The sequence below is a fragment of the Ornithodoros turicata genome, chromosome 4 (assembly GCF_037126465.1).
Source record: "Ornithodoros turicata isolate Travis chromosome 4, ASM3712646v1, whole genome shotgun sequence".
Classification (NCBI taxonomy): domain Eukaryota; kingdom Metazoa; phylum Arthropoda; class Arachnida; order Ixodida; family Argasidae; genus Ornithodoros; species Ornithodoros turicata.
This window is the reverse complement of record NC_088204.1, coordinates 62,225,320-62,249,947: the sequence shown is the minus strand read 5'-3', so window position 1 is coordinate 62,249,947 and position 24,628 is coordinate 62,225,320. Positions and strand designations below refer to the sequence as shown.

Sequence of the window (24,628 nt, the reverse complement as noted above, 5' to 3'; positions counted from 1 at the left end):
TTTCGATGTGCTTGAGAACATGAACCATTCGTCAACAATTGTATCCTCATGAGGTGATGAGGGTTTGTCATCCCAAAGAGACTCCCTTTCTGGCATGTGTCCTTATGGTTGCTTATCACGCCGAAAAAAAAAGAAAGAAAAGAAAAAGCATTTAATGACAAGAAATGGATAGTCATATGTACTTTATAATGATTGTACACAACAGAAAGAAGACTTTCGCACAGAAGGCTGTACTTCTTGAGGTCCAACATCAAGTTGCAAAATTCCAGAATATATAAGACATGTTGTAAGGTAGAGAACAAGTAGAGTTATTGAGTTATTGAGTTGAGAGTTCCTTTTTATTTTGTTCTATATGATTGTATAATTATTTTTATGTCTGTACCAACCCTCGCTCTCTACATTACAACATGTTTTATATATTCTGGGATTTTGTAACTTCATGTTAGACATTAACAAGAGCAGCCTTGTGCACGAAAGTCTCGTCTCATTAAAATTTAGATGCTCTCAACAGTCTTCTTTCTGTTGTGAATCTATATCGCAGCATACCTGCACATTGCTGTTCTACGTACTGTGACTTTGCAGTAAGAGTATGGACTTTGGGTAAAAAGACTACACAGCATTACTCAGGTACTTTTGCCTATCGAACAGTATGTATGTATGCAGTATGCACGCAGTATTTGTGCACCGGACCCACTAAAAATGTAATAAATGTGGTATTGCCCACGGTAATGCACCAAGTTCAACACAATTATTGTAGAATCCAGGTATTTTACCTTACATGTCAATCCAGTACCACATCCAGTGTGAAGTTGTGACAAATAAATAGTTTCCATATTTCTTAGGTCTTCGAACACAGACAGTGAATTAATAAGAGTAGACAATGTTAACATGAATTCTGGGCTATTCTTCAATTAAAAATTCACGGATAGTAAAGACACCTTCCTCAATGGACGTTGATGACACTGAAAATTCTAAAACGTTATCAGAGGCGACATCAGCTTCTGCGTGTCACAAAGGATTGTTTGTCCAACAGTAATCCAGCTAACAGTAACAAAAATGTGCAAAAGACAAATTAACTGAACTAATGTAACGTACCTTCTATATCAGACAGTGAAGCTTGTAACACCCCGTCCACAGGAACCAGTGTCCAGACAGCAAAAGTGCTTGAACTGGGAGATAGCAGCTAATCGGAATGGCGACCTTTGTTTTCCACCCTGAAAGCACAGGTTGTAACTTTGAGGGCAGATTTAAAAGTGGTGTCAAGATGTCTGCATGTGACCGCACATGAAAAGTTGAACATAGGTGAATACTCAAATTATAACATCACATTGTCATACCTGTTGGTGGAGGTAGACTGCAACTAACATGTCAGCAATTTCTTCATGCACCAGATGCAAGCCAGATCCTGCTTCATTTCCGCCTTCAGCGTGCACCTGTGATAATTCAGAAGTTAGATTATCAATACTATTGTATTGTTAATCGTGGTTATATCAGAGTAAGCGCAGTATAGGACCGCTGCACAATCGATTCATTAAGCTTGCTATTTTTTATATCTGAACCTCGACTTACCTTTTTTGCTCTCGTTTTTTGCCTAGATCCTCCGTGGCACGTTCAAAATGTTGTGCGTCGGGCACCTCAGATTTTCATCAGACGATTTCGTGCCGAGATTCCAAATTGCCTCTGGAGTCGCGCGTAACGTATGATAACATTCGTGGACGAAATCCTTGCAGTGGAAATTAGCAGGCACCACTGTCAACCAAGAGCTTCGCACTGCTTGGTCTTTTGGCAGCTTATAATAGGCAACACTTGAATTCTCCGATGAATTGTTCTAATAGCGTAGCACCGTCGCATCTTCAACAACTTCGCCGTGGCATATCACGTATCATATCGCTCCAGCCCATAAAAAACAAGGTCAGAACAAGGTTGTGCACTTTCCAAACGACGCCGTGCCAAAAAAATATTCACATGCTTTGCTTCCGGCTTAGCAATAACATAACAGCTGTTCGCTTATGTACGATGCACAGAGGACAAAACGAAAGAAGCAAAGCGGCCAAGCCATGAGTTCATGCCAAGCCAAAGACAGATAAACCGAGAGCAGTGACGTCGATGAGCCAGTGCGTAGGGTTTGCCGACGGTCTGACGGGCGGGCTTGAGAACTAAAAAAAAATGCTTTCTAAAAAAACTACGAACAGTTGGACCAAGATATTTCGCACACATATTCAGTCTTCGCTAACGAACACACAGCGCGAGTATCGCTCAGTTCTGGGGCACTTCAAAATCGGTATATCTGACCTCTAAGCATTTACGAATCGGTGAGTATCACAGGTAACCCAGGTTTACTGAATGGGTACTGGTTATAAAAAGCAGTCAAACCTCTCATGCCCTGCACACTGCAGCAGCATGGGCGTTCCCACGATTTTTCTAAAAAGGGGGGCAAGAGTGCAAACCCGACTCACCCCCTACCAAATCTTTTTCTGGAGGCGGATGTTGCGCACGGTGTGGGTGTTCAGAGGTTCCTATAATGACATCTGAGAAATCGTTATGATCTATGACTAAACAGCGTGCTATTTTCGCAAGTGACCTTGGAGTTCCAGGGGGAACACACAGCGCGAGTATCGCTCAGTTCTGCGGCACTTCAAAATCGGCATATCTGACCTTTAATGCAAATCTACGTCTGCTGTAGAGGTTAATCGCCGCTAAAAGCTAAAATAAAGGGTGCCGAGTTAAGAGTGTACTCTATGCTATCTACCGACCTAGTTAACATGGCTACCCCAGCGACTTTTCAATTGGAAGTTCTATACGTAAAAATACGTAAAACATTACATGCTGTAAAGAATGTACACTCCTGACACAGTTTGTATCTTCTGGTCTGGCTCAGAGAGTCATGTCATTCATACCGCTTCTATGTACTTCGTGCTTGTACCGCGAAGCTTTTTGCATGCAACCGGGCTTATGGACATCCTATGACACGGTGAATGTGTGATGTGTCCTGTGTGTGCCCCCGGTGATTCCGCCACTTTACTCTAACTTGGGCGCAGCTCTTGAACTTTTGACCTACATGTTGAACTCAATTATCATCTCTGTTCGTCTCTGGACATCATCCTTTTGCGTTTTCATCATCTCATCATCAGATTGAACTTTCTGTATTAAGTGTACTGGGGTAGCCAGTTTGACTTCGTCGAAACTTACATCCCCATTTTTTTCTTTACTCACATCACATCACATCACATCACCGCGAAGCAGATATGGCTAAAAGAAGTGTCCAAACGTGGACACGTATTGCGAAGGGCAAGGGAACCACAATCAAGCAGGTGCATGAACGCGTCGCAATAGTCATGAGTTTATTAAATTCAAGAATAAAATCAGCGAGCCAGTGTCAACTTCTAGGTGTGTAAAGTGCTGGGAAAGTAAACTAGTGTTTTCACGTCATAACTGCCCTATTCATCCATTGCCATTCGTCCATTGGTTCATCTACGACTGTCAACTCGACGCCGACACAGACCGAGTCATCACAAATATAGCCACCGCGGTTGATGTCGCCGAGTCTGCAAAACTTCTGTTCACCGTAACACTGGTTGCACGGAGTGGTGGGCCTCATCCTACAAATCGGAACACCATCCGTTTCAGTGCTGTCCAAAGTTTCAGTGCTGTCCAAATACATTCGCATGTTCTTCTCGGGTTCAGTTGGGTGTAACAGAACGAAGTAGTGAGAATTTAAAAGTGGCCACTTCAGCATCGAATCTCTCGAACTTTTACAGATGCTGAGATAGAGTCCAAGGTACATTTCGCCGCGGATACTCCTCAGTTCCAATTTCAGCTTTACCGAATAGCCACACACTACGAAAACATCCGTCCAGCGACGAGCCACTCTATTGTCCAAAGCTTCTTGATGAAACTGCTGAAAGCCCTGAACGTGGCACCATGCTTCATTGGTTCCACACTTTGCAATATGTTCGGCTCTGTCTAGCTTTGCTTGTATTTCGTTGAGTTCCTTCATGATCTTCTCAGTTTCCAGTCTGATCGAGCTGTTATCCTCTTTCAGCGTTTCATGAGTAGTCGTCGGCGACGTCACATTTTTAGCTACCTCTTTCCTTTCTACGGATCTTTGTTCCTGATGTCCCAAAAATGTAGTTGTGGTTGGTTGGCTTGGAGAAAGATCTGCATATAACAACGGCGGCGAATACGAAGATTCGCTTTCTGTTGTAATTGAATAAGCGCCTCTTGCAATGTGATCAAGCGAGGTCATTTTCATAATTTTCAGTGCAATGTCTTCCTTCCTTTCACTACCGAGAATGTTCCTGTTGCTGCTGACTGGGTTTCCACCGCAGTTTGACTGACGCCCCCTCTGACATCGTTGTTCAGTGTAATGATGGACGATATCGCGGCGCGGCACAGCAGTATTGCACCTGTTGCACGTCGCAATATGGAAAGCACAGTCGCTCAAGAAATGATCCTTCACTGCGTCCACATCCCCAATGAAGTCGCATCCATAGTGGAAATTGCAGCAGCGCATTTTCTGTTTCTTAAGATCACTCGGTTTGAAAGTAAGTGTCTGCACTTCCTCTTCTAGAACCATTTCGCCGTCCAAGGGGCAGAGTCCGCTGCCTTGGAGAACTGTTTGGTAACAGTGATTACAGAGCGAGTGGGAACATGCCGGGATGAAAGTCTCTCTGGGCACTACATGACATAAAGAACACGAGTGAACAGAAGGAAGGTCAACGAATTCAACAGGACGCCAATCCATCGCGTCCGAAAATCCACTCATGTACTTCGCGGTTGACATCTTGTAAATTAATCCGAGGACTGTCCAGCTGAAGCTGCACGTTGAACGAAACACGACACGCACGTAGTATGTGAGTTGTCGAAAATAACTCGGCGGAACGATTGAGTCAACAGCTTGTTGCAGATTACGTGCTCTATGTAGTTATCTCTCCTCTGGCGTTCTTTAGTGCTGCCAGGGGACACACAGTCTTATCCTGCATAGCATAGATATGAGGAGTGTTCTTGAACTCGGCTGTTGAGATAATCGAACTATTTAACTCATTTATCGGAATTTTTAGAAAGAGATACCAAGGTGCTCGTGTGATGTGCGTATAGCTCGCTTTCCTTGTTCAGCTTTCGAGTTTCGAATTAGCCCCGAATTTATTGATATGGCTTGACTTGAAGCCGCATCTTTGCTTGTGCAAGTCTGTGCCAACACCTGTCCTCGTACAAGACAGTTTGCGTCTTTCATGAACCCTCCCGCTAGGTGAGTTCATCAAGTCCCAGCCTGCTAACTGCGTCTGGTAGCGAGAATTTCTCTCAAGCTTTTGCACTTAAAATTTGCTCTGCGGTATGAAACGCGGCATCTTTCTACGTCAGCACTCCAAGTTAGCGTACGTTAATACTAACAAACCTTACCAAAAAATAAAATGTGATTTTTTTTCTACGATAAAGGTACTTTCTGACTGTTCCTATAACTTCATCTTGCAATCTTCATAGAAACCTCTCCCGGTACCGAAACTGCCCCCTGTCACGAAGTCCTGGACCGAGCACGGGAGCCTCCGTGACCAGGTTGTTGTTGACACAGTCGGAGCGTTGGGGAAGGTTGGTTAGACGTGCAAGTGACACGAGATTGGAGACATGCTCAAACTCAACAATCTAAATTTACTTCACCTTGAAAACACAAGAACAATGAAATCAATTCAACGTTCGCAGGTACACCGCAAGATCAAGGTTACTACACGAAATATTATACAGTCGCAAATTCACGTTGCCACCTAGGCATAACACAATTCACATTGCCACACAGGCTACGCTACACTTTCTTAAAGACCTGCCACACAGGCTTTGATACACTTTCAAACACTGAGCTGCCACACAGCCTCTTCTGATACACTTTCTAAAACAGTCGGCACACAGGCTCTGATACACTGTCTAACACTGAGTTGTCACACAGGCTCTTCTGGTGTACTTCCTTAAACAGTTGCCACACAGGCTCTAGTAGTGCCTGAACTGACTTGCCACAGAGGGAGTGGAAAACCTCCCCACTTCATCATCAGAATATATCTGTTGTTGTTATTGTTGCTACACAGGCTGTTCTGATACACTTTTTAAACGGAGTTGCCACACAGGCCTTCTGATACACTTTCTAAACTGACTTGCCACATAGGCTCTTCTGATACACTTTCTAAACTGAGTTGCCACATAGGCTCTTCTGATACACTTTCTAAACTGAGTTGCCACACAGACTCTTCTGATACACTTTCTAAACTGAGTTGCCACGCTCTTCTGATACACTTTCTAAACTGAATTGCCACAGGCCTTCTGATACACTTTCTAAACTGAGTTGCCACACAGGCTATTACAAATATAAAACAACTTGAAAGAGAGTCTTATCTGAGGGTCAGGAAGTTTTCCGAGTTGGGGTTCGCCGATGTCGTCTTGATGTTCATTTGCACTCCTCGATGCCTTGCGGTCACACTTCACCACACTTCACAAGCCGGAACACACTTTGAGGTAGTTAGGCTTTGATCACATGTCTAACGTTACATGGCTTACTGCGGCGTCCAAAATACTTCCCCGGCAGATTGCCGCTTACGTCTCGCCTCGCTCAGAGAGCGACCTCTTCGCTACAAGTTCCAATGTATATCTCTCCCTCTGCCAGGATGGCGGTTGTCTTAAATAACATTTCGACAGACAAAATAAACAACGAAAAGAAAACAATCTCGTAATTGAAAACACCTGTCCATCTGCACCTGGGCTCTCCCTGTCTTCCCCAAAATCCCATTTGTTGAGCATCCGCACAGTCCAGCCTGAAGCGTACACAGCTTTCGGCTCAAGCCACTTTCATCCTTTTTGTTCCTGTGAGACAGGAAGAAGCCTCTTTCAAGGGTGTTTTGACTGGTACTAATCCCGGAAGAGCTTCCACACAGTAGCCCAACGTAAAAGACTAGTCTGGTGGCCTTGCGGCTTTGTTCGTTGCAGACAATTTGTCTCCCCTACCTCCGAACCCGTGCATTCCTTTAGGGAGGAATTCGTTGCAAAGAAACAAAATAGTTGGAAAAGCTTAAACATCTCAATCATAAGCCACATGATTGATGCACCTGTGACACCCCCAAACATTTGAACTGGCCCAGTTCGAACTGGTACTACTTCACTTCCAGCTGCCACCTGTCCAACTTGAAATGGTACCAGTTCACTCTCCAGTTGCCACCAGCCCGGCTGAGCTCCTATCCGCTTACTGTCCAGTCGCCACCAGTTTGGTACTAGTTGGTTCCTGCATCTACCAGTTGGTACAAACTGGGAGCTTACTGGTACCAGTTGACTTTCCAGCTTTTTTCGCTGAGGAAGTCACGTGTGTCTGCAGCCACCGATCACATGCGTTGTTTCAGGAAGACACAAAATGCAGGCTAGCTGGTGATGCATGACTACATACTCGAATACCCCGAGGCACGTGAATAGACACAGACACAGCTTCTCGTGTTGTCCATATGTGTTCCTACGTGTTTGGGGGGTCTTCATGTGTCAAACGTCGGCGAGCTAGGAAGTCCTGCAAAGGTTAGGAATATGAATGGTTCGATTGTATTTCGCCACAAAAACGCTCATGAAAATGCACAAGCAGAGGACTGCAGAAACTTCATACTTTAGTATCAGCGGTGAGCAGTTCTCAAGAAAAAGCAAAATTAAAAGATTATGTAAGATGACGTATGAATGATAGTATATGCACAACGGGAATTATTTCTCACAAGTACAGAACATATTGGAGCTGGCCTCCATCATGACCCAAAGCCAACGCCACAGAAAGTCACATGCAGCCAAGTACAAAAAAATTTAAGGGACAGTTAAGCAATTGCAACGCAATTTTCAACGTCAGTTTTGCGTTCACAGTTGCATATGATTGAAATGGGTCATAATCATACAATGTCAATCAGTCCGCTCGTGCTTTCGTAACTGACGCTGCAAAACACGGATTCATTACAGGATGTGCATGTTATTATCCAAACTCACAGAGCACGGCCATCTTTACCAAGTTTTTGAGTTGCACGCAAAGCAATGCCAAGGCGTGTATCTACGGGAGCCAGATTACCAGGGACCGCGAGCGACACCCCGCGGCGGCAAAACGTTCGAACAATTAGGGGCGTCACATTCGAGGGAAGTTCAGCTTCTCCTCCGTGCCCGGACATGACTGCGTTCAGTGAAGCAGGCCCAAGCTAGCGATGAAAAGAAACCTGCGTCTCTTCCTGTGACCTATTTATGAATTCGAGGTTCTTCCAACTACCCTTTCTCCAGGAACTAGAAGCAAGACCCCCCAGGCAAAAATCTGGAGTGGGACCACTTCGAAGTGGATTATTGGACAGGAACAACTTGGAATGTGGAACCATTCACTGGCTGGAACCAGTTAAAAGTGGAACCAGTTTCGCGGTGGTACCACTTGAAGTGGAACCAATGGAATTTATCCAGTGATCCCCTCTGCTAAGTGGTCTCGGATCCGACCACTTAGCAGATGGGACCACTGAATGCATGACCGAAAGTAATGCGTAGGAAAGCACATACTGTTCAAGTAAATATAGTTTATTCTGCTATGAGCATACACTAAGAATAAAGAAATAATCGATACATCTCTAACGTACTAAGTCGCACATGGGTAGTTTCTCACTGCGTCTAGACGAGGCATGTGCTTGTGTTGAATTTGCAATGCACTCACGGACAACAGGGAGCATGGCGTTTTGTTGACCATCTCACACGTGTATTTTCTCAGAGAAGATGACACCTCCATGTAGGTCGCGACATGTACCCTTTTCCTCTTCACCAAACGATCCTAATCTTTATACTCTTAACCGTGTTTCTCAGGTTCCTCTAGCTCCTGAAATAAAACATATGATCAGTAGTAATCGAAGCACCACGGTAAGCACTTATACCTCTTAACATCGGAACAATCATTCGGTGCAGTCTGTTCGGCGTTTCATCGTCCGGTTCTTCTGCGGACGCCGTGTCTTCCTGGCGTCGAAACTTCTCCGAGATATCGCCAATATGTTTCACATGACTCATTGTCATCACGTTGTCTTAGAAAACGCACTAAAAACACGTAAATAGTGCACAGGAGATGCCCGATCTCTGCCACGGCAACCGAAGAGAAAAAAAGACCTTGCAACGACGCGTCCAAGTTCCAAATGACGCCTGACGCTCTCTGCTCCCTCTCGCCATCCTGCGGCCCTCCTTTCAAATTTGAATTGAAAGCCTCCTGCCGCACCGGGGCGCCCTCATAATTATTGTATCTGCTTTGGGTCAGCCCGTGCAATTACTTCTTTGTTTTTAGTTCATCTAATTATTTGGCGGAGTGTGTCATCTTTTGATTGTGTCTTTTGGCATTTTGCTGGTACCTTTTATGACATTTGCCTTTAGATGAGAATATGAGCACGAATCGAAGTTACAGCATATATTTTAATGAAGACGTAGACGGATAAAAAGCAATAAATATAGATCATACGTGTGCTAAAATACATCAAAATAATGGCTAATAAACCAGAAGGGTATATGGCAAGAGTGGACTCTTCTTCCCCTAGCGGATCTCAAAGGGGGAATCTGCCCAGCTTGGAATCTCAAGTGGTTCAATTGACCATTGTGGGAACAAAATGGTACCTGTGAGGCTCCCACTGTAAGTTCTGGAACCATTTGAGACCTGAGTGGTACAACTGATTTCACCAATGTGGAACCAGCCACCCCACTTGCAAATCCAGCAGGGACCATCAAGATTCAACTGGAATCATTCCGGGACCATACACATTCAACTGGAACCAGTCCAGATTTTTGCCTGGGCCACGTATCTACGCAAGAGACCTTACGCCAAATATTCCCAAGCAAGCATAACGAATATGTCTAAGAACCGTCCCCGAAGCAGGTATGGTAATACAGTTGTGGTCACACAGCTTATGGGACGTCAGAACATGTTCAAAGTCGTGGGTTCACACGGCATGTTCACACGGCATAACTGTGTGAACATGCCGTCCTGCAAAATAGTCTTTCGGTTGAGTTTGACAGCTTATTTTCAAACGCATGAATGCGTATTGGGACGATGTCGAAAAACATCTTGTGCGATGTTGGAGAAATCAAATTTCTTTCATCATACGTGTTTGAGCGTCAGCGGCATTGGGAATCAGTTAAAAAATCTGTTAAAATGGACAGTTGAAATTTGGAGAGGGAAAGCATTATTCTAGCGAAAGCCGGACGCGACCAGCCACGCCTGTGTTATCTCTTTCCACTTACCTTATTATTATCTCTGTGTGGGTCGGGTTTCCATCCGCCATTGTCATACTGACAACGATTGCGCTAAAAAATTCGTTCCGCGCTATCCTGTGGGAGCTCCATAGAGCACGATGTTCGGGTATTTTTTCTGTTGGGATAGCTCCTGAATATCTCTGTCAATTGTCATTAATTTGAGTAAATTAGACGCACTCTTCACATTAGTGGGGTAAAAAAGTGCCCTTTGGCAAATTTCGGCCTTCAGTTCGCAAAAATGTACATACTTACACTTACGTTAGACAACATTCACATCGGGAGGTGGCAAAAACTTTGAGTTGAGTTGGGTTGGGTTGAGTTGAGTTGAGTTGTTAAGAAAAGCAAAACTAAGCAAAAACTTTGTAAGAGCAAATGCCATTGACCGCATTATTCTAGGTGGTCTAGGTTTTTTTATTATAATTCGAGGGCACGTTTTCTGGAACACCCAGTATACATTTGCAATCAACTGTTATGTCCGCCACGTTCACACGAGAGTGGATAAACAAATCGGCTGCCCTACAGTATTTAATACACTCTAAAAACAGAACTTCACCGCACAGCACACCCTGCACCAACCACTGTCACGAATGGTACGGTTATTGCTTCTGACTCAAAAGAGATAGACGAGGCGTACACCTTTTTGTGTCAGTTAGGATATATAATAGTTGACACAAAAAGGCGTACGCCCCAATCTCTATTCGAATTAGAAGCAATAACCCTATCATTCACATCGTAGTGTCATGCGGTCATTCTTGACAGTCAATACGGAAGCAGAGTGAGTATGATGGATTATATTATGATTTTATTAGAGGGAGAGTGTCACCTCCCTGGGTGGCAGCCATCCTATCTGTGGGGCAGCAATATTTTGAGATCTGGTGGACTAGATTTCTTTTCGTTCTGATGTTGAACACGACTATAGTTGGCTTTACAAAATACGCCTGGGAAAATTATATCAAGATCTGTACTGCAGGTGCTGCGGTTTGATCAACTGGTACCAGTTGGCCCAGCTGGTTTCTGGCCGGTCCCAGTCTTGACTGGGTCTGGTTATGAACCTCATTGTTGAGCTGGGACCGGTTGAAGTGGCTCCACTTGAAGTGGTCCCTGTTAACAGAGTTGAGCTGATACCAGCCCAACTGGTATGTAACCGGTGCCCCTTTGCAGGATCGCTGTTCCCAACAAAGGCAGATCCAAGGAACTGCAATGCAAAAATTCATTTTATTTGTGGTTAAACATTACACATATTCTAATGTACCTGTAGTGTAACTATAGCAAATATATGTAACTATAACGTAATTAAATTATAGCAGTTGAGGAACTACAGAGTTACACAGAATATTAATAATATTTCGTGTTTGATTGGTCCCTTGCTTGACTGCCTTGTGGACATCTTGAAGTCCCAGCAGCTTAACGTTTCTGGAAAGTTGAAAAGGTACAAGTAAATATAGGCATGCAATTGCAACATGTAATTGTAGTGTGTGCTTGGACAGTCACTCAATTTGAGCAGTCGTGGCCCCGGAAAGCATGCGAATCTCTCAACATTTGCGTTGTGCAGTAGTTGTGCATTTTCACCAGCTCCCGTGGCATAGGGGTTAAAATGGTCACTTCCCACGACGAGACCGGTAAGTGACACGAGTTGGAATCCTGTCACCGACTGTTCTGTCTGAGGCTTTCCTGGGTTTTCCGAGGACTTTCCAGACGAATGTCGGCACAGTTCCCCCTGAAGTCGGTCCAGGACGCATACTAACCCCCCTGTCCCCCACTCCTTCCTACTGTCCTCTGTCCACGTCTGTACGCCGCTTTTAGCCACAGTTGCTTCGCGGCGCTAGCACGAAAAAATTTGCTGTGGATTTTAACTAAGAGATTCGCCGGCTTTCGGGGGCAATGAGTACTACTCTGGCGCGCAACGCTGGTTCGAGAGCATCCGCGTTTTCCGTGTGAAGGATCTAGAACACGAAAATGAACGCGTGCCATTGTCAAAAGAGTTGCTGGTAACGTTTGCATAAACTGGATGTTACTCGTAAAACGGTAAGGTGTAAGGTCTTGAAGGTGCCACGAATGTGACATGGAACAAAGAGGAGAGGTTCTGGTGGAAGTGATGTTTCTAAATGGTGCACGAGGAAAAGCACTTCAGCATAGTACTCACGATAAAGCGGTCTTCACAGTTGTAGCCGAGCTGTAATCCAATCCACACCCGTCCGGCCGCACTAAAGGCGCTGGCGGTCATTACTGTCGCATTGTCGTAAGTTACAGAAAAATCATATAGAGTATACGAATAACGTCTATGTCACGCATCGCCGTACATAAGGAGCAAAAATCTCTGTTCAGGCGTGCTGCTTAGCGAGCGACCGACGTTACACATACACAGTAAAAGCACCGTTCATAACTGAAGTCGACAAGCGCAAAATATAAATATAACAATTTCAAATTAGCGTACGTTAATACTAACGAACCTTACCAAAAACTGAGATGTCATTTTTTTCTACTATAAAGTTAGTTTCTGGGCTTTCCTATAACTTCCTCTTGAAATCTTCATAGAAACCTGTCCCGGTACCGAAACCTCCCCAAAACATGTGGACTGGTCCAGTTTGAACTGGTACTACTTCACTTCCAGTTGCCACCCATCCAAGCTTGAACTGGTACCAGTTCACTTTCCAGTTGCCACCAGTCCAGCTTGAACTGATTTCACACAGTGCCAAGTTGCCACCGGCCCGGTTTGAACTGGTACCCGCTTACTTTCCAGTTGCCACCAGTTTGGTACCAGTTGGTTCCTGTGGTCTACCAGGTGGTGCAAACTGGGAGCGAACTGGTACCAGTTGACTTCCCAGCTTTCTTCGCCTGGGAAATCACGTGTGTTTGCAGCCACCGATCACATGCGTTGTTTTAATGGTTGCCTCTGATGATGGATGCCATTGCGCGAAGGAGATAATAAGAAAAACTTCCCAACCAGCACAATGCACTGGAAGTCGAGTGGAATAGGGGTGGACGGTATGTGTGGCAGAGGTGGGGAGAAATGCATTACAAAGTAATGCATTACCGGTAATGCATTACTTTTGAGTAATGAGTAATGGTAATGAATTACGTTTTGCCAGCAAGTAATGAGTAATGGTAATGCATTAGATTTCGACTGAGTAATGCAGGGTGGCATTACTTTTGTCGAATGTTCATTGCGCCACGTGAAGATTGGGAACATCCAGGTTTTCTTCAACCCCCCTTTAAGAATGAGCACAAGGCAACAAGGAAAGAGAAAGGCACAGCCTGGGGAGTTCTGCAAGAGTTCAACAGTCGGCGGTGTGTGTCACAAGTGTCTACATGATGATATCACCGATTTTCTCTTGTGCGTATTAGGAGTAAAGGAAAATCAATGAAATAGAAACATAGCCTCTATGAGGGTAATACGTAACAATTGCCGTAGGGATTCACTGTTTTGGTATGGTACCGTGTTAGCTTCTCTTGTGCTGTCCTACGGAGGCTTGAGTGGTGGCTTGAGAGCCATGGATTCTTTCCCCAGGAGCAGAGCGGCCTTCGCCGTTACCGTAACTCAATGGACTCTGTAGTTGATCTCGTCACAGCTGTGCAAGTTGGTAAACAGCGGAGGAAGATTTCCGTCGCCGTTTTTCTTGATGTCAAAAGGGCGTATGACACTGTCAGTCACGTATCAATCTTGCATGATCTGTACCAAGCCGGTCTCTCGCATCGTACACATGTTGGCTTCAGGACTTTCTCCAACAACGGTCCGTCTTCGTCCGCACATCACAAGGCGACACCGACTTGTTCCCGGTCCCTTAGGGTGTTCCACAAGGAAGCGTCCTGAGCCCGCTCTTATTTAATGTTGTAATGGCGGGCATTAAGAGTTGCATTCGAAGGAAGGTCAACTTGCCCATTTACGCCGACGACATATGCATCTGGTCCACTGGTACATCTCGCCATGCCATTCGACAACGCCTCCAGGCTACATTGGACGACATTCACACTTACCTGCTCCGACCAGGGATGGAAATATCAGCGGAGAAAAGTGCGGCACTCGCCTTCTCCCGCAAATTCATGCAGCGATGCCGTCTGCACATTGGGGACAGGCCACTTATAAATGTCCAGCGCCACAAATTCCTCGGCATAACCCTAACCACTAGCCTCTCTTGGAAACGTCACATCGATGGCATGGAGAAGAAAGTTCAGCGCTGGACCACTGTCTTCCGTCACTTCGCTGGAATGAGGTGGGGACGTGATGAGAAGGACCTCCTGATGCTGCATAACGCCTTGATTCGTGCCACAGTCGCCTACAGTCTGCCTGTGCTTCACGATCTCCCCAGCACCTTAGCACAGAGGATCCGCGCTATGCTGGCACGGAGCCTACGGGTGTGCCTCGGTGTCCCCCGCGGGGCCGAGACAAGGCTAGTGGTTGCGGAAGCCCGCGACATCCTTTTGAAGTTCTCCGAAACACAGAAACTGTGCGCCAGTATCTCCGCCTGATTGCACACCATCGCCACCACCCGCTCATCCGGAAACTTCGGGCAAGGCGCAGCACGCCGATTCACGGATGTATAATGTCATTCAAATCCCGCGTTCCGAAATTCGTGATCAGCCCCGCCGCTGAAAGCACGGCCCCGTGGACACTTCCGTCGCCAAGCGTCACCGCCTCTGTCCCAGGGATCCCGGACAACAAAAGGAGCTACCCCGACCTCGTACTGCAGCAACTGACTATGGATTTCATCGGCACCGCATATGACCGGTTCTGCACAGTCTTCACGGATGGCTCCTCAACGAAAACTTCGTCATCCTCATCTTTTGTGGTACCCTCGATACCGCTCACCCGGGGTTGCCGGTTGTCCCATCGCACCTCTTCGACCTCAGCCGAGCTGTACGGAATCCTGCTGTTTTTACAATATGCGGCCACCTGCGATCCACGGCGATGGGTAGTCTGTACGGACTCCAAGTCAGCTCTTCGATGCCTGAAAACCTCAGGTCTCCGCGGCTCACTGGCCACACTTGTGATAAACATTCTACGCCTACTGAAGTCCATAACTGCCCACGACCACACCATCGCTTTTCAATGGATTCCGGGTCATTGCGGAATCTCTGGCAACCACGTTGCCGACGCTGCCGCAGCGGCCGCTCACCACCAGGGCAAGTGTGTTCCGATTGTTCTCCCAAGGGGCGACAGACGGTCCCTTCTTCGTGACTGGGCTGCCTCCTCATCCGTCGAACAATGGCGTCGGGATGTCCCGGCCAGTACCATACTGGGAATTGTAGACCCAACATTCTCGTGTCGCTTACCGACATCTTTACCGCGCGTCATTAAGTCCCTCCTACATCGCTTACGGCTGAATGTTGCCTTTTCGCCGTACTACCGTTACCAGATAGGGTGTGCCAGTAGTCCCTTGTGCACGGGGTGTGGTGGGCCAGCGACCGCGGACCATGTGATCATCGCATGTCCCACTTATAGGAGGGAGCGTCACTTGTTGGCAAACGACTTTGCGCGGATTGACAGCCGACCCCTTGACCTCAGACTCATTTTGGGACCATGGGACACACGAAAGCAGATGTCCGTCTTGCGACCCTTCATCAAATTCCTGCAAACTACCGGCCAGATCGACTCTCTCTAAAACCCTGTCAGCGTCGTCAGCATCATCCTCATCACCATCCTCTCATTTTCACCCAATAGCAATGGGGTAGCATTCTGCTCAATGAGCGGAAGTCATCCCCATATCATCGTCATCATGTACGTCTCTCTCTCTTGTGCTGTCAGAGGTAGTTTTTCTGCCAGGACAGAACTGTATAGCTGGGCCTCATCCGCCGGCTCCATAATGCTAGAAAAGGCATCATCTGCAATAAATCTTATCTATAGCTTTTGCCTATCAGACTCGCTTCTGCGGGAATTTAGTGGCACCGACTTGGGGACACTCGGGTGGCTATTGCAATAGCAAAAAAAAGGAAAGAAAAAAACTTATGCATAGCACCTTTGAGGCTTATGCCCTAAAACGTAAATGTAATGCCAGAGTAATGCCATTACTTCGTTAAAGTAATGGCATTACTAATGCATTACTAATATCCAAAATGTAATGAGTAATGTAATGCATTAGTTTTTTATACAAGTAATGAGTAATGGTAATTCATTACAAAATAAAAGTAATTTCCCCACCTCTGTATGTGTCTTATCAATGTCTTTCAGTTTCAGGAGTCTGTTCAAGGCCGTCTACCTGCTCATCCACCCCTATTGCACTCTACTTTCAGTACATCGTGCTGCTTGGGTTCATGTACGAGGCAGTTACTAGCCTGACCTTATCTCACGAAACGCAAAAACATCAAAGTTACACGACGACAACACCTACGTGTGCTTGTTTTGCCAACGACCCACTCTTTCCCACTCACATGATATCTCGATGTGACGTGCCGCGGCGGGTGGTCTATTCCGATAAACGGGCACGAATCGAGCCGTTTGATCCGTTCCAGCCGTTCGAGCAGTTTGATACGCAGATTATGATGATCATGACAGACAGAAGAAAAAAGAAGGGGGGGGGAGACGAGCCGCGACTAAGTCTGACTGGCAACCCCAGTATACCTACTCAGTAAGAGAAGAAAAAAACGCAGAAAGTGGTGGTGGTGGTGGTATTACCACTTGCTTGTGTTGATGGAATTTCGCAAATGTTCTGATAACACCGCCAGGGGAACACGCCGCAGTGTCGTGCAAGGTCACGCTAAAATAGTCTTTCTTAGTATACTCGCTCGCTGCACATGACATACAATAGCGTCGATAAAACTATACACTCATATCCGATATATTCAATTACATCTGCGCCAGATCAAAGCAGGTCTGTGAAGCCGAACGACCGAAGAACACAGAAGTCGTACTTCAGGAGTCAAAGACCTATCGTTTAAGCAGATGCATACTATTTTTATTGAGGCCAACAAAACAGGGCGTGCCAGCCTTCAAGCCTTAGAAGGCGTTTGTGTGTCTCCTACATGTCTGTCCCTTCACGTCACTTAGACCCTAGCTATGCATCAGCTAGACAAATATTTACTTCTTATGCCATTCTGGAACAGTTGGTGTGGTCAGAACAGTGCGATCAGAAAGGTACAATGAAACTAAGCGATCGAAGCGTTCTCTCAAACATGTGAGGGGTTTTGTTCATGACATAAAAGAGAGCATTCCCTTAACGAGGAGGTTAAGGAATTTTTACGCCAACACTGATAGAGTTGTTGTGTACAAAACCTTCCTTCGCTACATCTTGTAGTTTGCAAAGTACAGCTGCGCCAAAGCCACTGCTGTTTTCTTCTACTGGCTTAATGAAATACTCACTATCGCTATCTATGTATTCTAAGACATTAATATCACACTCAATGTTCTTTGTATCATCGGTTGGGTGTACAAGCATGAGGATGTAAGGCAATGTAAAGGGCCATTTTAAGCAAGAGTCCCTCGAACTCCGACAAATAGCTAGATAAATTCCCAAGCACAAGTCTCCATCACATCGATCGATCTCCACGAACAGTCTAAAGGAGTAGCCATACAAGACGAAAGTTTCAGAGCACAGACTTATTTGCTCGTTTTCCGATTTTTTCTGAATATCGCTAAAGTCCTGAATATGATAATAGGCAACATTTTTGCAAGCGTTTAAATATGACTTCAGCACATCCAACATTCCTTCAACAGAAGAAAATCGCTTGCACGCATCAAAAACAACTTTTAAGACCCCATCGATCTTGTCCACGTCATTGCTAGCCCCAGATCCAATTTGACCATGTGGATCTTGCACAGCACCAGCATCACCATCTTGGGCGTTGTCAGAATCATTATCGGGTTCCGCCGTTGAGGACCGATCACTAACGCACACTGCAGACGCCGCCGAAATAGCACCTGACAGCAGACGTTTTCCGGTGTTTAGACATTTCGTTAATTCCTCGATATTCTCTCTCATGACACTGTACGTTTGTTCCTGCAGGTTCAGAAGTCTGCTTAACGCCTTCCCATTCGCAGATATGCGTTGCTTTGCATCGTCGATGCTAACGATGTGGAAGTTGAGCTGCGTCTCAATGGCGCATAGTCTTTCCATGGCAGAATCCAATGCAACGTTCACCTTGCTTTCAGTGTCAACAACGTTCCCTTTGGCGCTGGCTTGGTTTCCATCGTTCGATGATGAACTTCCAACATGACATCGCTGTTCAGTGTAATGATGGACGATGTCATTGCGTAAGATGGCAGCATCGCATGTGTTGCACGTCGCAACATGGAAAGCACAATCCTCCAAGAAATGAGTCGTCACTTCGTCTAAAATGCCAACAAATTCGCATCCGTGACCGGAGTTGCAGCAGTGCATTTTCGGTTTCTTAAGATGACCTGGTTTGAAAGCAAGTGCCTGCACTTCCTCTTCTTGAACTGGTCCGCCGTCCACAGGACACAGCCGCCTGCCTTGCAGAACTGTTTGGTAACACTGGTTGCAGAGTGCATGTGAACATTCCAGGATGAAGGTCTCTCTTGGTACCACGTGACATAAAGAACTCGACCGGACCGAAGGCAGGTCAATAAATTCAATGGGACGCCAATCCATCGCGTCGGAAAATCCACTCATGTACTTTACGGGTGACATTCTGTAAACTGAATCGACGTCGTCCAGCTCAAGCAGTAGAGAGAAAAAGAAGACACTTACATGGTCTTTGGAGCACCGTGATTATCACACTAACTGGAATCGACGAATAAACGCTTGGCTCGCGTACGCTGCGATTGGTTCCTATCGATAACGCGCGATAATGCGCGAAGGAGAAAAGAAGGAAAACTTCATGTACGAGGCGCACACTACCCTGACCTCATCCCACGAAACGCGAAAACATGCAAGTTGCACGACGACAGCAGCACAATGTACTGGAAGTCGAGTGCAATAGCGGTGGACGGTGTGTGTCTTATCAATGTTCTTTAGTTTCAAGAGTCTGTTCAAGGCCTTCCATCTACCCCTCCACCACCCATATTGCACTCCACTTTCAGTAGATTGTGCTGCTTGGGACTCTGTTTTCGCCACCAGAAACAGATTGTGTTAAAGGGACTATGAAACGATTTTTTTCTTCGTTTCGTTCGAAAGAAGACATTTTTCTGAGTCTAGAACCGAAATTTTACTTTCGTCGCGCGAGCGGATTTCTCGGGAGCGAATTTAAACGGAGCGGCGAAGGGAGGACAGCTGGCGCCGCGCCGTGACGAGCTGCCGAGCGGAGACACAACGGGTAACTTGACGCGACCACGGCCGGCTCAGCAACACGTCATCGTGACGTGTTGCCGAGCCGAGGAATCCCGCCAGGAGCATGCGCCGTAGGATCCCGCATATGCATTCATCGGGAGTGGAAATCTCCATGACAGCAGCTTTCGCGCGATCGGCAGATTTCGGCAGTGGCGGCAGCATGTGGCAGCCACAGCGCGAGCTCGCGGCATTACTTGCCATTGTGCAACACCGGTGACGTAACGGGGAACCGAAGAGCGGTCCGTACAGTTACACCATCGGCAGGGAAATATGCGCGGGAGAGGAGGAACGCGGAAGAGAAGAGAACGCGGAATTTCCAGCGCGCGCTCTTCGCAGAGTGGAGCGATTTCGTCCCGAAAAATTTGTGGCATATTAGTTTCTCTGCGGGAAGAACAGTTTACATCGAAAAAAAGTATGGGGGTTCGGGAAATTTCATAGTCCCTTTAACGAGGCTATGTTGGAAAACAAAGCTTCAAACAGCGCTACCATAAGAACTAACATGACAGCGGAAGAGGGCAGCTCATTGCGTGTGCACTTTGACTTATTCAACCATACCAAACAACATATTTCCAATCTTCTACAAGAGAGTGCACTCACAGACAGATCAACGTATGCAACGGGGAAGTAGTTGGCTTAGGAGGGTTCACAGCAGTAGCAGTCTTCCTGAAGTTCTTCTTCCAGGCCCAGTTAAACGGTACACGTGCATGAAAGTATGAAGGGAAGTGCCTCAGGAAGATAGTCCTCGATATTTCGAGCACTGACTGTTCTTCTGGACTCAGTGGGAACACAACATAGCTCACTCCCTTCTCTCTGATGTAGACCCCACGCTTTCTCTCGTCCTTCCTCCGCGACTACCGCGCCCCTTAACTGCTCTCTTCCACCGCATGACGCTCAACGTTGCCCTTACACCTGCCTTTCAACACCGTTTCGGCTCCACCTCGTCTTCCCTCTGCCCCACTTGTGGAGTGCACGGCGACCTCAGCCACGTCATCCTGGCTTGTGGGCAATACCACTACGAGCGTACCCTAATGGAACTCTCTATGCAACGCATTGACAAGCGGCCGTTCAACCTAGCGAAGATCCTCGGTCCGTGGTCGAACACTGCCCACCAGACGCAGGGCCTTCGTCTTCTGGCGGAGTACTTGTGCTCCACCGGTCTGGCGACGGCTCTTTGAAAGCCCCATCATCATCCCTTCATCCTCCCACAACGCGAAATAGGGCAGTGTACCGCCTCAGCGGCAGTGAATCGCCCACCCCATCACCATCCAATGTATATGTGTGTGTGGGCACCGTCCTCATCATTGACATCGTATTTAAAGGGTTAGGAATGACGTGTTAAAGATTCATGCGAATCGTGAGTCAACAGCTCGGGGGTGAAAAAGGTCCGTTCAGGCTTTTGCAACCAATGGGATTAGCCGCATTGTTAGACGGTTAGACGGTGACATTACCAACGATAACACTCTCATTATCGACAGAAACAAAGAAGTGTTCCGCCCAAGACAATACAGCGAAACGATAGCATTGACATATTTTTTATAGATAATAGGCTGTATGAGCTTATCTCCCTCTGACGTCCTAGCTGTTGCCAGGGGGCGGATGGCTTTAGCTTTGAATGCGTTAGCATTCGGAGTGTCAAAATGGAAAAAGCTGTATGTATGTGTGGTATGTCTGTGTATCAGATGGTGACGCCTCACCGAGGCAGAGGTATAAGTGGACATGTAAAGGGGATATAAGAGGGTAAATGTAGATGGAGGCAAATGGTTTGAAACTGAACTAGTCGAAGGTAATTTAAGTCGAAGGTAATAGGTAAGAGTAAGAGGTAACAGTAATTGAAGGTAATTAGGGGCAATTAAAGGGACCGTCGCATCCATAAAACCCATCTATGAAACCGATACCACTGCGTACGGCATCGGCCAATCGTTAACCTGGCTAATGTTTTCGTTCCAAAAGTGCTTAGATGTTAACGAATTGCAAAGATCAGCGCTGCCTCCACCGCTGCAGAAGCTCCAGCGGCGTGACTTCACTCCGTAAGCGAAGAAGTGAGAGGGCGGAGCACGGAGGAGGAAAGGCGCCGTCTAGACGTCCCGTAACTCTATGGGACGCCCGCACGGCCGTGGCATTCCTTTTCTGAAAGGCACGCCATCATTGGCCGGTTACAGAATGACATTTTCTGGTTTTTCCAGAGAGGGAGTTCCGGCATACCTTCAATATCCGTCGTCTGCACTTGTCATGTATTCCGTCCAAAAACAGACGCTTAACGCTAACGCATTTACCGCTAAATCGACACTGAATTTTGCTGCGAGAGCTGTACTTACACTAGGCCGCCGCCCAGCCTCTAATTTGAGAGAAGGATAATAGCCCAGGCAACACAAACCCTCGGGAAAAGAATGGGAACGCAATGGGGGGGGGGGGGGGGGGGGTTATATGTTTATTCACACAAAAGGGGGCTTCGGCTCCTGAACGGGCAATGGTGCCCGACTGGTTCCCAGCTGTGTGGGAACGGAGGAGGTAGAACATAACAGAAGATAAGGTAGTCCCCCGACCTTGATGATTTCCCGCTCTGGTCTCCTTCTGGTCATGTAAACAATAATGTAGGATCGCTCCCCGATGCTGCTCTGATCATTTCCCGGTCTGGACTGATCTTGGTCATCCAAATTATAGGATGGCTCCCCGATGCCGATCTGATCACTTCACGATAATCCGTCACATGACCGGGGCGCACAACGGATTTCTCTTCTCAGACTGTCAGGCGCCGAGTGTTGCAACCACGTGACCGACAGTTTCGAATCTGGCTAATGATGTTCCTCGATCGTCCAGCCGTGTTTGCACCACTGATCTCGATTGTAAAAGGCTGGATCGCGGATAGGGAGCGCGAGCGTGAAGAAACCGGCCGCCATCTTACTGTACCCACAACAGTCGCCGCAGCGATCATGGCAATTTCTTGCAGTTACGGTCGTACCAACCGTACTGGCAAGGTTACAGGGCCTAAATTTATACAGGTGAGTCACTCTTCATCAAAGAATAAATAGGCGTCCATTCTGTATATTTAGTTGACCATTATGAAGTGTTTTTTTGCCCAAAACGAGCACTGGATGCAGGTTGCTTGATCGCTCTTCCGACGTTCAATCGAGCACACTTGCATTTTACCCGGCGGCAAATACAGTTTGAGTGCATAATATGCTTGAAAGAACATGTTACACTACACAGGTAGTGTTGTCATCAATATATGTGCGAGCACTCGAGCGCTTTTTTGCATGCATTGCTAGCATGGTACACGGTGTTCTCTGCGGAAGCAAGTGCCACATTCATTTCTTTGAATTACCTTCGCGCACAAGTTCGGTATTACGTCATAACGAGACCACGATTGTCACCTTTTTTCATGTATTGGTATTGTTTTGTGCCTTGGTTTGATTTGTGACAAAGAAACTACGTAACTGTTGTGTGGCGCGACTCCAATAACGCCTTTGTGTCTGAGCTGTATCGTCAGCTTGCTACGATAGTAATAATTTGTAGCGTGTCGTGCTATTTGTAGCAGTTTTTAAGGCAAAAGTGGTCTCTCAATACAGGTTTCGTCATGAGGGCTACCCAGTGAATAATCTGTGCAGTGTGATACGGCTGGGTGTACAGGTAAGCATCACGTTCCTCATCCACTGGTTTCTACTTTACAGGAAAGAACAACCTCAGTGCACGCACTGTGGTTAGCCTCTCTCAGTTTTGCATATTTTCTTACATGTTCACATCAGAAACACACCTTACACTTTAGGCTCCTTCACCCAGCAATATAATAATTAGAGATTATAATTCTTTTTAGAAGAGTTCCCCATATTCTTTTTAGAATAGTTTTTAATCTTTTTAATTTTTAGAAGATACAGGGATTGTAAACCATGTTTTAAACTGATGTTTTAACATTTGTCCAATGCATTTATTAAACAACATATTCATTTTTAACTGGTTGCACCCAAACCAATGTTTTGATGTATTTATTTCCTTTGTTGTAAAACCATAAAAATTGGAATAATCATCATCAATGCAGGTTACTTCACAGCTGCCTCGACATACTCAAGAAATTGGTGCAGAACCTGCGTAATGCCCACAAACCTTGACTACCACAGCACCTCCAGAAAGTAAAGGCATATGTGTCACTGTCACATGGGATTTTTTAAAGGCATTCACAGTATATAATACCTTGTATGAACTGTTGTAGATCTAAGCAGTCTCTACAGTACACTCTCAGAAATTAAAACTTGTCATGGAACTGTGATAATTGTTTCAGTTAATAGGCATGCACATATACGCTATAAAAGAAAATTATTTATTGAGAATGCACTTCTCTGGCTACTCATGTTGTTTACATCTACTGTTGATCACATTCATTTATCACATACAGTGAAACCTTCCTATGTTGGACACCACGGTGCAGCAGAAGCGTGTCCTACTTATAGAGGTGTCCGAGTTACAGAATATGAGGGAAACAAAAAATGGAAAAGATCACAGCTGTGTTGCCGGAAATGTCCCCCTTCTTCAATTTATGGTCCTGAGTGGTACCTGGTGGCAGTGGTACCTCTACCCACTCTTCACTGATAATTATTACTGATTTTAGTAGATTCAATTCTGTTCAGATTCCACTCAATGGCATTACCTCTGGAGCTTTTTGAGCAGCGATGACTTGTCTCTGAAGCGTCAGCCGACTTTTCGTTGCTTTGGTGCAGTGTGCGTTCAAAGGCTCTAGACAAACCGAAGACAAATGCTCACACAAAGAATTACGATGTACACTGACAGCACTTGTTTTTGGACTCGGAAAAACTAAAGCAACAAAATTCTGAGACCAGTATAGCGGAAAAAAGGGGCGAAAGTCAAGGCCACTGGCTCGTTTTGGGTATTTTTGGTGCAAAGATGGGCCGGTAATTTGGCCAGGGTTTTGTCCGACTTAGCAGGGAAAACCCTGTCCAACTTACGAGATAGGGAGGTGTCCGATATAGAGAATTTCGTCCCCGTGTAGTTTCAATGGGAGCCTGCCCGTGCAATGAAATCTTGTCCGACATGGGGAGTTGTCCGAGGTAAGGAGGTGTCCAACTTTGGAGGTTTTACTGTATTATATTCTTATATATTATTATTATATTATCACATATTCGATCACATTAAATTTAAAA

At 46.1% G+C, this 24,628-nt stretch overlaps 3 protein-coding genes across 3 annotated transcripts in view; all 3 read right to left on the bottom strand.

Moving 5' to 3' along the window:
* Positions 1–3,318: 3,318 nt before the first annotated feature.
* LOC135393289 (uncharacterized) lies at positions 3,319–4,899 on the bottom strand. Its single transcript, XM_064623762.1, has one exon. The coding sequence runs from the start codon at positions 4,781–4,783 to the stop codon at positions 3,422–3,424; it is 1,362 nt and encodes a 453-aa protein (XP_064479832.1). The 5' UTR covers positions 4,784–4,899; the 3' UTR covers positions 3,319–3,421.
* An 808-nt stretch (positions 4,900–5,707) lies between these two features.
* LOC135391666 (uncharacterized) overlaps positions 5,708–24,628 on the bottom strand; it is a 110,251-nt gene continuing 91,330 nt past the window's right edge. Inside the window, exon 2 of the mRNA XM_064622006.1 lies at positions 5,708–7,531. Within this exon, the coding sequence (XP_064478076.1) occupies positions 7,500–7,531 (32 nt within the window). The 3' untranslated portion in view covers positions 5,708–7,499. The remainder of the gene's footprint in view (positions 7,532–24,628) is intronic.
* Positions 17,140–19,619, bottom strand: LOC135393288 (uncharacterized). Its single transcript, XM_064623761.1, has one exon. The coding sequence runs from the start codon at positions 18,837–18,839 to the stop codon at positions 17,418–17,420; it is 1,422 nt and encodes a 473-aa protein (XP_064479831.1). The 5' UTR covers positions 18,840–19,619; the 3' UTR covers positions 17,140–17,417.

Bases quoted from the DNA above. Each gene is read 5' to 3' on its own strand.
- LOC135393289 (XM_064623762.1), bottom strand. From the start codon at position 4,783: ATGTCAACCGCGAAGTACATGAGTGGATTTTCGGACGCGATGGATTGG.
- LOC135393288 (XM_064623761.1), bottom strand. From the start codon at position 18,839: ATGTCACCCGTAAAGTACATGAGTGGATTTTCCGACGCGATGGATTGG.